This window comes from Lingula anatina, chromosome 9 (assembly GCF_051362555.1).
Source record: "Lingula anatina isolate TDL-2025a chromosome 9, LinAna3.0, whole genome shotgun sequence".
Lineage (NCBI taxonomy): Eukaryota > Metazoa > Brachiopoda > Lingulata > Lingulida > Lingulidae > Lingula > Lingula anatina.
Window position 1 is genome coordinate 1,072,025 of NC_141775.1, and position 14,088 is coordinate 1,086,112.

At 32.7% G+C, this 14,088-nt stretch overlaps 1 protein-coding gene across 2 annotated transcripts in view; it reads left to right on the plus strand.

The window, feature by feature from the left end:
- LOC106155561 (N-acetylated-alpha-linked acidic dipeptidase 2) overlaps positions 1–14,088 on the plus strand; it is a 28,911-nt gene that overhangs the window by 9,594 nt on the left and 5,229 nt on the right. For both annotated transcript variants that reach the window (XM_086994830.1, XM_086994829.1), the window contains exons 5-14: positions 8,918–9,058; positions 9,514–9,688; positions 10,257–10,391; positions 10,772–10,955; positions 11,205–11,325; positions 11,570–11,653; positions 11,951–12,036; positions 12,749–12,951; positions 13,388–13,451; positions 13,809–13,947. In XM_086994830.1, coding sequence (XP_086850956.1) covers positions 8,918–9,058; positions 9,514–9,688; positions 10,257–10,391; positions 10,772–10,955; positions 11,205–11,325; positions 11,570–11,653; positions 11,951–12,036; positions 12,749–12,951; positions 13,388–13,451; positions 13,809–13,947 — 1,332 coding nt within the window. The remainder of the gene's footprint in view (positions 1–8,917; positions 9,059–9,513; positions 9,689–10,256; positions 10,392–10,771; positions 10,956–11,204; positions 11,326–11,569; positions 11,654–11,950; positions 12,037–12,748; positions 12,952–13,387; positions 13,452–13,808; positions 13,948–14,088) is intronic.

Below are 14,088 nucleotides of genomic sequence, written 5' to 3' on the forward strand. Positions count from 1 at the left end.
ATGAATAACCCGCATCAACGTACTTCACTGCCGTGCTTTGCGTCGATAAAACGCTTATCTAGACATAAAAGTCTCTTGAAATGTATTGAGAATCATTCAAAAAGACGTTTCTTAACATTTTCATACAATTTTTCGTCGGAAAATTCACTCATTTTAAATGTGCTTCCTCCGACATGCGAGCTCAGAAATCGGACTTGGCTCCTCTTGTGGGATTCCCCCAGCTGGGATTCCCCAAGTTTGCCGCTAGCAAAAAGTACTTTATTTCATTAAATTTACAATGAAAACGTGTGTGAATATTTCTTACAGTAAGTAGCTTATAATAAACACTCACCACATTGTTCAAATTTGATACTTGCTTGGATTTCATGCTATCTTAGGATACCAAAGCCACACAAATAAGTTCACACAATTCCTCTCTATATATGGCATTCAATTAGATATAAAAGTGTAAATTTTATTTCAATATATAAACTTTGTTATTAAATATGAGTGAGTATATTTGTTTTGTTTTTTTTTCTATGATGAAGATTTAATAAATGATATCTTCATGTTAAGCCACAAATAATCACACAATTTAATTCACACAAATAAGTTGGACCAACTTTTCAAAAATGACATTCAATTTAATATGAACATGTTATTTTAAAATAAAATTGATAACTGTGATCAATTAATGGGTGTTGGTATAAAAGTGAAAATATTCTTCCCGTACACCTTTGTTGTTACCATAAAGAGTGAGTATTTTTTAATGTCAGTATGAAATGCACATTGTACTGGTACAAATGAACATGTACCTACAGGTCGGCTAGTATAAGCAGTAAAAAATTGAAAATAAAGGATTCTGTAAGTAAATAAAAACATGATTATAATAATAAATTTTGTAACTGATTACTCAGTCACATTTTCAATAATTTCAGGTATTTTTTGTTTCATATATTATCTACTAATTTACACTCACTGAAATTTAAAAAATATTCTTTCCTTCTGGATTTTTTTACCAACAGTTGTCATATGAGATGTAAATTCTTTACAAGTGCCTGTGTTGTTGTTTTATTTCACTGCAGCTGAGACTTACAAAACCTTGACAAAGACTCATTTTAGGTGCATGAAGGCAGTAATTCACAGGAAGGGGAGATATTCCTTTTTGGACATTATTTAATTTCTATTTTTTAATGTTTCATCACCAGTGTGTATAAATTTAATTTAAATGATATATTACTTCCTCTTTTCTTTGTTATAGAAACTTATGAGTGACTTTGCATTGCCCTCAATTGCATTTAAAGAGTCCTTGAAAAGCAACTGAATTAGTCTCAAAATTCTTATAAAATCCTTGAATTTGTTATTAGTGTTCATGTATGAACCTTGACATTGCACACTTTAATCATAGAAAGTTACACAAACATCCATGATAACTCACAAAAAATTGAAATAAAAGGTGAAAGGCAATGATTATCCCTAAAACTGACTTAAGAAAAAAAGAAAAGAAAATCTGTTTTGTGACTAAAAAGTACAAGCCACGGTTAAAATATATTTCATTGCGAATTATAAGATGTTTCTATTTGTTTACTCAAATTAAACAAACCAGTTTCCTGAAAATAGAAGGAAATTCACTGTACAGTGCATGCAATTTTAGTTTCAGCCATAACAATTGTGATAAGAAATACAAAATACTTCTTTATCCAAAACAAAACCCAAAATAATTCCTTATGAGCAATATATGATGGAAAGAGACATAATCTTGTTTGTGGGTGAATGTATGTGTGAGTGCATCATAAAGGAGAAAATACAGAAAAAAAATGATATGCATTTAAACTTTCAGTTATTATTACTGTTATTATTTATGATGAAATAAATAATCATTTTATATTAATTATTATTGTAACAAGACTAAACATTTGTATTCTATGAGGAACTTAAATAATGAAATATACTTATTTCTTTGGCAAGAAGGTTTTTTTTTTTTTTAATTAAAATTATGGTATATACTGGTTTTATTTTCCTTTATCTTAACACTGCAGCAAGTAGATGGGACTATGCAGGGATTATATTTTGCAGTATGAATCAATTTCAAAATGAAACAGTAGCAAGAAAACAGCTATAATTGTTATGATCAAAGTGCAACCTAAGCAAGTGTCAGTTTACTCTAAATTAGAACTTACTCTGTAACTTTGTAATAAGTACAATGTTATATAAGGAATGCCATAAGTGGAATACTATCAAAAATGCCAATATTTACAATATTTACAATCTTTTACTAACTCACACATTACTAGTAAGTCTTTTTTGGTATTTAAAACAGTTTAAGTCATTTGTTTTTTCCATCAGTGATGATAACCTCATTATTTGAACTGGATATCCTTTATTTAAATGGATAAACCGAGCCTTTTAAATTAGTTAAAATACTGTTTAAATATATCTAAAATCACTCGAAAGTAGATGATAAAACATTATAATCATCACTGAATGCTCCCAATTTATTATTATTTAAAAAAACCTACAAAATAAAGTTAATGAAACTTATGCATATTTTTAAATACAGTCATCAGCTGATCGAGGTCACCATGACGTGCCGAAAAGGGGGTCAACATTTGCAACATTTTTTTCTATATGTTTCAAATCATTTGGCAGGCTCTCGATACTTTTTGATACATGTTGTACAGCATATCATTTTAAAGCATTTGAAACGGACTTTTTTGTGATGTAGAAGGCATATATTTTCTCCACCACATGTATGGAATAGAGCCATAAGAACCTGAGTCAATGAATTGCAGATAAAAATGGCGATTTTCAGACACACCTTCACGACAAAATCTCACAGAAAATTTGTAAATAATATAATGACAGCAAACATTATACATCAGTTAAAAGATAACTTTGTTCCGAACAAAACCCCATCTATTAACCTCGTTTTTTTAGTATAATTTTAATTTATTCACTGACTAAACATGTATCTTCATCCTAAAAAAGTCGGAAGCTTCAGAAACTGAAATTCAACCGTCGTTCGATTGATTAATCTTGACTAACAACTAAAGTGTTTTATATCGCCAAAAAGCTCATTAACTTGGCTTTCTCACAACACTAGTAATTCTCTCACATTTTTTAAAAAGTATCAGTTTTCATTTTAGTTTAAAAATTCGGACACCCTGCCAAACTGCCATGTTGCCATCGCGCGATCGATAGAAACGTATTTTTCTCATCTAAATCGTTAACTTTAGGCAACTAACCTGAAATATCCGAAAGGCTAACCTTTCTCGCTGATAATAAAACATCCAAGGTTAAATAATTTTACTTGCTGTCAAAAATATCCGACAATAAACACGAGCATAAAATTCCCGCAGACAACACTTTCTTCCCGACTTTTCACCAAGTGCGCATGCGTACAACTTTTTGTAGCGACTTACAACAGCTCGGAAGCAGTTGTAAATTTACGTGCATATTTACAAGAGTTTGTAACTTACAAACCTTCGAGAATACCAACTTACGTGAACGATCGGACTTACGTGAAAAGTTACAAGAATTTGTAAGTTACAACCTTTCGAGAATACGGCCCCAGGTCATCTTTCATCTCCATGAATTTGGGGTCAATCGGTGCATTTTCACGGGAGTAGCGGCCATAAGATACCGAAACTGAAAACTGTCTCTAATTCGGGAACCGTTAATGCTAGAGACCCATTCTTTTTTGCATTTTGTAGAGCATGTAAAGCCCAACACTGGAGGTGGTCTCGGTTTTTTTGTATTCCATACGGTTTTCGAGTTACTCTGTATCAAAAAGTACATATTGGTGGTAAAAGCAAAATGTACAGTACGGTAATGGATAATAAATTTTGAACTCTGGAAAAATAAAACATAAGGCTTGGCAAAGCAGACAACTTGTGTTCAAAAATGACATTATTTCATCAAATTTGAACTTCTGAAACTTCAGAGCACCTCCTATTTCAAGAATTTTGACCAAAGTGACATTTTCTTTATTTTAATTAATTTTTTCTGTACGAAATTTAAGGCACATTATGGTAACTCCAAAATTATAACATTTAGTCCCTTATATCTCCAAAACTGGCAGAGATAGGTCCACAGTTTCTATTGAACTTGAATAGGAAGTCATATACTGGCAATCTTACTATGACCTTGAAAGTGACCTTTGACCTACTTTTCACCATGAACTGAACTTTGCAAATTTTTCTTCCCTTTTATCTCCAAAACTGGCAGAGATAGGTCCATAGTTACTATTGAAGTTGAATAGGAAGTCATATACTGGCAATCTAAATGTGACCTTAAAATTGACCTTTGACCTACTTTTCACCATAAACTGAACTTTGCAAAATTTGCTTCCCTTTTATCTCCAAAACTGGCAGAGATAGGTCCATAGTTACTATTGAACTTGAATAGGAAGTCATATACTGGCAATCTAAATGTGACCTTAAAATTGACCTTTGACCTACTTTACACCATGAACTGAATTTGGCAAATTTTGCTTCCCTTTTATCTCCAAAACTGGCAGAGATAGGTCCATAGTTACTATTGAACTTGAATAGGAAGTCATATACTGGCAATCTAAATGTGACCTTGAAATTGACCTTTGACCTACTTTTCACCATGAACTGAACTTTGCAAATTTTGCTTTCCTTTTATCTCCAAAACTGGCAGAGATAGGTCCATAGTTACTATTGAACTTGAATAGGAAGTCATATACTGGCAATCTAAATGTGACCTTAAAATTGACCTTTGACCTACTTTACACCATGAACTGAATTTTGCAAATTTTGCTTTCCTTTTATCTCCAAAACTGGCAGAGATAGGTCCATAGTTACTATTGAACTTGAATAGGAAGTCATATACTGGCATTATAAATGTGACATTCAAATTGACCTTTGTTCTACTTTTCACCATAAACTGAACTTTGCAAATTTTGCTTCCCTTTTATCTCCAAAACTGGCAGAGATAGGTCCATAGTTACTATTGAACTTGAATAGGAAGTCATATACTGGCATTATAAATGTGACATTAAAATTGACCTTTGTCCTACTTTTCACCATAAACTGAACTTTGCAAATTTTGCTTCCCTTTTATCTCTAAAACTGGCAGAGATAGGTCCATAGTTACTATTGAACTTGAATAGAAAGTCATATACTGGCAATCTAAATGTGACCTTGAAATTGACCTTTGACCTACTTTTTATCATGAACTGAACTCTGCTAATTTCTTTCTCTTTTAACTTCAAACTTGACAGAGATAGGTCCATAGTTACTCTTGAACTTGAATAGGAAGTCATATACTGGCAATTTACTGTGACCTTGAAATTGACCCTTGACCTACCTTACGAAGAACTTAAATTTGATTGTACCATATATATTTTTTGCAATAGTTTAAAAATTCTTGTTGATTGCATTTTTACAGCTTGTCAAGCACAAAACTGGTGGCTGTGTCCCTTATTTTGTGTATGTGGGGGTCTATACGAATGCGCTTGCTCCAGCTGGTGGTACAATATTCGGAGGCGGTATCGCCTCTCTGATCCTCTAGTTGGATATGTTAAAGTGTTTTTTAACATTTTCTGCTTCTTAACAATATTGTTAGTTAATTATATAAAAATGACGGTAAACCTATTATCCTGCATTGTGTAATAAAGTATCAAAAATGGAAAGGAACTCATCATTGCAGTTCGTCAGATTCAATCATTCACTATGTTCAGAATCTCCAAATGGAGCTAATTGGACATTATAAATTGTTCTATTGATATTTTTCCTATGTCAACAATTTTCCTAGTTGATCATTTAAAAATGACAGTTAATTGATGATGGTTTTATGTAAAAAAGGTGTTGAAAATGGAAAGAAAATCATTTCAGTACAGTTATCTCTTGTTAACATTTTGGCATTTTGAAAGTGTGACCCTAACTTCCATGTCCTTGGAGACCTTTCCATATCACATTTTCTGAATATCCATGATACTTTTATTTTTTTATAAAAAATTTGATGGTCATTATGCTGTTAAGTATTATGTTATATTGCATGAAAGTTAAAGAAAACCCTATTTTGGACACTGCTGCCAGGATAGCGATTAAGGGAAAACCATGTTACTTATGATAATCAACCTTACTGAAAAGAGTGAAGTGCAGCTTGTGTTGGAAAACCATCGTAATTGTTTTCTGTTTTGAAAGCAATGCAGTACAGTGCTATTTGGTGCAATAAATGTATATGGATAGTAGGCAGTTAATTCAGGGTTATAAAATAATTTGCTTAATTGATTTTCAAGTTATTTCAGGGTTATAAAATAATTTGCTTAATTAATTTTCAAGTGGGTATTAAATGAGATTACATAAACACACATTGAGATTTCATTGTAAAGTCCCATCGGTTTAGCTTTCTTAACTGTGTCACATAATTAGGAATCGATGATTATTATGCAGGTAAATGTTATTTAATATGGAAAATAAGTTTACAAAAAAAAATTTGTGTAACGCTTACATTAATGCTAAAGATGAATAACAGTGCCTTATTATTCTCAAACTCAATAGGGTTATTCATATCATGTTAGTAATTGTACAGCTAGATTAAAAGTTTGAATAGCAGCTTTATTGGTATTTTTTGTTATGTTTTATTTTACATTTTCTTTTAATTTTTTTATGCTGTTTTTTCACTTTTTTCAACATATATGCAACATTAATAACACAATGTAAGAAAAACAGCTTAGCCAATTGTCATTATACTCACAGGAGTGGTCAATCTTACAAAAATGCAGGTTGAGTTCAAAAATCAGTGTTATCGGGCCATTATTTTAGAAGTTGTACTGTTTTTTCAAATTTCCTCAGATTCAATTCTTAGGCATGTTAACAGTCTCATTATTGAACTAATAAGATACGTAAAAGTGTGTGTTTGATATTTCCTGCATCTTTACAACATTGTTAGTTGATTATGTAAAAATGATGGTAAACTTGTTATCATGTATTGTGTAATAAAGTGTCCAAAACGGAAATAAACTCATATCATTGCAGTTTGTCAGATTCAATCATCCACATCTGCCATGATGACCATGATGGGAAAACCGTGTTCGTTATGATTGTCAAACTTTCAAAAAAGAAACACAGGACTAAAATGCAGCCCAAGTTGGAAAAGCAGTCTAATGGGCTTCTTTTTCTGGAAGTTATTCATTTTAGTGAAATATTCATTATCTTTTTGGCATATTCATTGTGGGACTCGGAGCTCCCATGGACATGAAGCCGGATGGTAATCAAATTTTCTACATGTTCATGCTATTTATAGTCAATAATCAAAAATTGGTGATAATTATCCTATAATTTATTATGTAATGTTACATCAAAATTGACAATAATCTTTTTGCACTGCTACTGCAAACATTATGAAAAGAAAACTGTGTTATTTATTATTATATTTAACTTAAGAGTATGATTTTTAGGATTGGCATGCAGTTCAAATTAGAAAGCCAGGTCAATTGGGTTATCATTTATTATTGAATTTAATGCAATTTTGTGTGAAATTTCATTTTTCTCATTCTGGCACTTTCTAAGTATAAACTTGAACTCTGATGGGCCTGAAGCCTTATGCTTTTACTCTCATCGGTGTTACCTGTTGTGCAAAATTAAAATTTGATGTTGACTGTGCAGTTAAACATAATGTATTATTGCATCAGAAGTGGTAGTCTCCTATTTTGTGCATTATTGTTTTGTGCTCTTCTTAAGTTGTGACTTATGGGCCTGAAAGACCTTTGAGAGGGTCAGTCTATAAATTTCCCTTGGGTATCACTTCGCTAATTTCAGTTATAAAGTAATTTGCCTAATTGATAGGCTACATAAAGCACACTTGTGATTTGAGATTACATAAAGCACACTTGTTGATATTTCCCTGTAAACTCCCATAGGTTAAGCTCTCTGCTAGATTAATAATAAGGAAGCAGTGATAATTATGCAGGTAAATTTTGTTTAATATTGCAAATAAGTTATATATATATATATATATATATATATATATATATATATATATATATATATATATATATATATATATATACATATATATATATCAAACTGAAAGATTAAAAGTTTGAATAGCAGCTTCATTGGAATTATATTTACCTCTGCCAAGGAGGTTATATTTTCACCCCTGTTTGTCATCAACATAACTCCAAAAGTTATGGACCGATTTTGCTGAAATTTTCAGGAACTGTCAGAAGTGGGCCAAAGAGGACAAAAATCAATAATAATCAACAATTGCTACCTTGGCAGAGGTCAGCACTTTCGGAGTGCTTTTCTTGTTTTGTTGTTTTCCTTTATAATTTTTTCTCAAACACTTGCATTTGTGACTTTAAACTCTCATCCGCCTGAGATTCTGACATTTCTGTTTTTCCACATAAGCAGTTGTATTGTTTTTTATGTCTTTAAACATTATGTTACTTATGTAATATTATTTTATGCACTGTCATCATTTTTCAAATATTGAGACTTACATCATGTGAATTTGAACTCTCATGGTCCTGAAACTGTAATCTCATTGAAAGGGTAGATTGAGACCATCTTCTGGGACTTCCAGAAGACAGTCAGGTTATTAAGTTTATATTGCCTGGTATCTATTTTTTCTTCTGTTGGAAGACCATCAAAATGGAGGATGGATCAAAATAGATACTTTGGAACACTGTCAGAAAATATCTCTGGGTCCGCTCATGTTATTGACCATTTTACCTGTTGTGCATGATTAAAATTCAGTGTTGACTGACAGTGCTATTATAAGCATTATTTATTATTGCATCAAAATTGGCAAAATGACCTATTTTGCATCTTTATTTTCTGTTTTTTGTCTGTACATTTGACAGCTTTGCTGCCTTGTTGCACCAAACATATCAAATCATTTGTCTCTCAATTATTTATATATTTATCATGTTGTGAACCCCATGGTACTGTTACAATATCAGGAAGTTCACCAGTACCCTAGACATGGCTGGCACCAAAGGCAGCCTAAAGAAAGCGGGGGATGTGAGGGGACAGTTCCGCAGCTGGCAGATGGACTACGTGTATAACGCCACATACAGAGTGAGACTGTCGTATCCTGGGATGTGAGTAGAGTTTTGAAGTAACCAGTGACTAAAAATTAGTCCATTATCTTATCATTTTGGCCACCAGTGTTCAAATTTCTACAGGCTCAAAGTAGAAATGGTGTACAGTGACTAAATAAATATTTTTTGGCATAGGTTCAGTTTTACAGGAATAAGGCTTAGGGCCATTGTTAACATTGCAGACTTGTTTAAGTCAAAAAAAATTTTTTTTTCTTTTTTGTCTAGTGGAGATTGCTGACTTTAGCTGCCAGTGTAATGTTGACTTTGATGTAGTGGCCTTGTAATATTTCATAAATTATTGGTCCAAAATTCAATTTACTTGGCTTACATCATAACATGTACCAAAATGGGCTATCGTCATGACTGAGAGCTTAAGTGAAAATCACCATCAAAATAATCTCACTTTCTCTCAACCCAGTAAAAATTGACCAGCTTTTATTTTTTTCAAATTTCAGCCAGCGAGAACCCAGTGATCCATCCAACCTGGTGCGATTGATCAACTCTTCTTCTTCAGTAGTGTACACCTGTAAGACGTCTTATAACACTCCAGTGTCTGACCACAGCAGTGGTAACCAAGACACCTCTCTTACCTTAAACTACATCCCATATTCACCTGCAGGAACAGCACAGGTAAGGAAAAGTTTGCCTCACCTGGTGTGGGTTTTGTCTTGCATGGCGAGTGTTTTGCCTCATTTTTTTGAGGATTTTGGTGTTCCTTTTGGGCACACTTCTTCAGTTTGTGAAGATTTTGGCTCACCTACTGAGGATTTGCCTCACATTATGAGGATTCTTTTACTTCACTGTGAAAATTTTGCCTTCGTTGGTAATGATCTTGTGAAAGTACCTTGTGAAGTCTGGTTTTCAATTTTGAAGTTGGACTAGGAAAATATATGGCAAGAAGTGTACCATTGTTGGCTTATTTCTCCATCTCTGTGTTTTTATCGACCCCCTAAAAGTAATATCAAAATCCACACAAACATCATTTTTCTTTTAGTATCTGTTATATTTAACCTCATTATGATTTTTTTGTATGAATGGGAAAAGACTGAAAAAATGAATTTAAAACACTGCATTGACTGTTATCTAGGAATCTGCAGAAACATTCCGCTGAAAATTAAGCCATATCTTACCCAAAACCATTTAGCTAGATTTATCAGATGGATTGAGAATTTTTTTTGCTTCTGTCTTATATGATCAGGGTGACCTTGTGTATGTCAATTATGGACGCCCGGAAGATTTTCAAGTTCTGGAAAGCAAAAATATAAGCCTGACAGGAAATATTTTATTGATTCGATACAAAGATGGCAGCCCATTTATTGACTGGAGAAAATTGGTAAGTTACTGCTCATAACTTAATTGAATTCAAATTACTTTATACAGATTTTGATTAATTGATTATGATGGGAAAATAGTGGGTGAATTTCTAAAGGAAGGGTTGCCAGCACCATTTAGTAATAACAGTTAGTTTTTAGGAGTCACCAATTTCTGAAGTCATCTTTTTAAATTTTATTATGATACCCGAAGCCAACATCAACCCAAACTTTAATGTCTTCATATTCCTTTTGTTGAAGAACACAATCTCCACAAATTTCAACTGCAAAGAAAATATATAACCCAAAAACTAGGATCATACATGAACAGATTTTTAAGAAACTGAAATTTCTTTAAATTTTAGCTTCTGAAAAAATAAAAACTTTTCTCGTCTTTTTTCAGCATAATTCTTTACAGGGTAAGAAAGTGTCAGGAATTCTCTTCTTTGCGGATCCTCAAGATTTCAACTACGGGGGTCACAGTAAATTGTACCCTGACACTTGGTGGTTGCCTGGCAACGTGACCCAATTTAGAACGCTGTCTTTCACTGTTGGTGATTTAGATACTCCGTTTGAGCCTGCAAAAGGTAAGGTAAACTAACATTCATTGATTCAAATTTTAAAGCAAAACTGCAAGAATTTGATGTATTGAATTCTAGCATTATATTCAAGTATAGTAATTGTGAACTTATGCATGGAAACACTCAAAAGTATTTTCTGCATCTTTTGTATAGCTTAAAAACAAACTTGTGAAGAAGAGCAAAAACCTTATGATAAGAATAATGGTCAAAATCCCACAGAAGCTCTGAAAATATTTCCTCTTTCATCATTTGTAGATTATATGCTAGTACAAGAAGATAACAAAAAGAGCCCAACAGCATTTGACCAGGTGGCCGAATTTTACCCAGACATTCCACTCCAGCCAATCAACTATCAGGATGCTGAATATCTCCTGCGGTATGTTAGGTTTTAGAAACAGTGAAGAAACTCATTTTGATAATGATTTCTATTTTTAGTGATTTAGTAATCTTTTTTCTCTTTATGAGATGGGGTAAATACAATATGTATTGTAAAAGCTAAAAATTTGACTTTAAAAGTTTTTTTTAATTAGTAATATTGTTCATTAGAATATTTGAGTCAACAGGAACTTGAGACAGAAGACATACATTTGTATTATTATATTATATTCTCCCATTTAAAGGCAGCTAACAGAGGGGGTGCCCCCAGATGGATGGCGAGGAACTCTAGACACAAGTTATAATCTCTCCAAGCTAAAGAACAGCCAGTGAGTAGATACCTTTGAATGTTGACTCGCTTCAGTCACGTTAACAACTGAACTAGTTTAGACTGCATATTGCAGCCAGCCAAATTGTTGAAGAAAGGGAGAAAAAGTAGGCTGGGGTTTTGATTTAATCTCGTCTTCTTCTTAGGTCAATTAGATCTCTATTTTTAAACTGAGTACAACTTGTATGAATACAGCGGAAGTGAGAGTAAACTACAGAATAGTGATGGTGTGATTTTTTTTATTTTGGAAAACATTAATTTCTAAATAATTCTTAATAATTTTTGTCCATTATTCCAGGAAGCTAAACTTGACAACCTTCAATGAGGAAGTGGTGAAAATGATCAAGAATGTCCTTGGTGTCATTGTGGGGAGGGAAGAACCTGGTGTGTACCTCTCCGTATAGAGCCTCTGTTTGGAAACAAGCTTCAGGAAAACATGTTTGCAATCGAAATGGAACCATCTGTTGCTTTAATATCAATAATTTTCATAAATTGTGATCACACAGAATTTCGACCTCTTTATTTCCTGATGTCATGTTTCGTCAGGAAAAAAATTAGAAACAATGTTTTGACCTGTGAACTGTTTTGGACCATTGATTTACTTCGTTATCATTTTCAGATTTTAGACATTCTGCAAAAATTAACGATTTTGTTCAATTACTGACCAGTTGAAACCTTAGCTCTGCTGTCCTTAAGTTTGAACCGAGCGAAGAGTCATAGTAATGCTCTTCTGCTAGTTACTAAAATTAAGTTGACATGCCAAGGGATACATCAAATAAATCACTCGATCAGCCATAAAAGAGCTTTAAAACTGGACCTTCTTAAAATATTTGGTCTACTTATCTGGAAATATGAAACAATATCCCTTGGCATTTCTCTAAGTTATACTATTTGAAGCTATATGGTGGTATTTATTGAGTTTAGTGGCATAGTTGGGCTTTAAATGCATCTTTATGGGCCAGCGGGCTAAACAAGTTTTAAATCAAACTGTACAGTCATGGTTCTTGTTGCTGCTACACCATACATTTTTCTGCACTCCATATCTCCCTGTAACATTAATTAAACAAAAAATATTGGTGTCTGAATTTCATTCCAGATCGCTACGTTATAATTGGCGCTCACCACGACTCGCTGGTGGAAGGTTCAATTACGCGGGGTTCAGGGCTGGGTATCGCCATGGAGCTGGCTCAAAAGTTCAGGGAACTTGCCCACAGTGGCTGGAAGCCGAGAAGGAGTCTTATTTTTGCCATTTGGGATGCAACGGAATTTGGCGCCATTGGGTCTACAGAATGGATTGAGGTAAGGGGAAAGGAATTATGGAAGATTGCAGTGAATTATTTTTTATTCGTAGAAATAAAATACTCACATTTTACAGTAAAATTTATTAGACTAGTTCATTTCAGTATTGTGCAAATTAGACATTGTAGCAAAGCGAAATGATCTAGAAATATGATTTTTTCTGGAAATGTCAGCAATTTATCGCCAATGTATCCTTTCTAATAATGTTTAGTGAATTATAATATTCAAGCCATTTTGGAGCTGTTAAAGTGAAGCTTTTTATGTGATAAAAGATATCCATGTTACTCTATCTGCATTTTTAAATGCAGATAGAGTAACTTGGATATATTTAATAATAAAATAATTTAATAATAAGAGAATGACTCAAAAATAAAAAAGTTAAGTGTCATTGGTGAAATTAATTCATGAGAGTTTTGTCTTCTTTTTCTTCATGCAGGAATATAAATTAGAATTATCAACCAGTACAGTGGCCTACATTAATTTGGATGCTGTGATAAGAGGCAAGTTAAATGTTATGATTTAAGTCTTTGAATGATTGTATGACAGATGGAAAAAATAGAGAAAAGAACTGCCTTTAAGTTTCTGAAAGTAGACCACACAGTGATACTAAACTCAGTTTACTAAAGGGTTATTGTATATAAGAATATTGCACTTTTTTGTGTATGAAAAATCTATATTTTAATTATGTATGGCTTTAAAAAAATCCGAGTCATCCAGTCAAAATTAAAAAAAAAAAATTTAGCTTGTTAAAATCTTTCTAATTTTTGAATGGTGCATTGAGATTTTATTGGATGTGCCATATTAAAATTAATTATTATTATTATTATTATTATTATTATTATTATAATTATCTCCAGGCAATATATTCACTGCCACTGGTCATCCCCTGTTGACGGAGGTCCTCCATGCAGCCACTAGGGTGGTCCCCAGTCCAGACCATGATAAAACCAGTGTGTTTGACCAGTGGAGGAAGGACAGCAAGAAAATGGAGCCTGGGTGAGTTTTTTTTTTCTTTTGATTGTTATTATTTTTAATTCAACACAATGTGCCATTTTCTCTTCACATCTATCTAACCCTTTTTGGTCGCCAGATTTGCAATTATTATTATTATTATTATTTTTATTATTATTATTATAG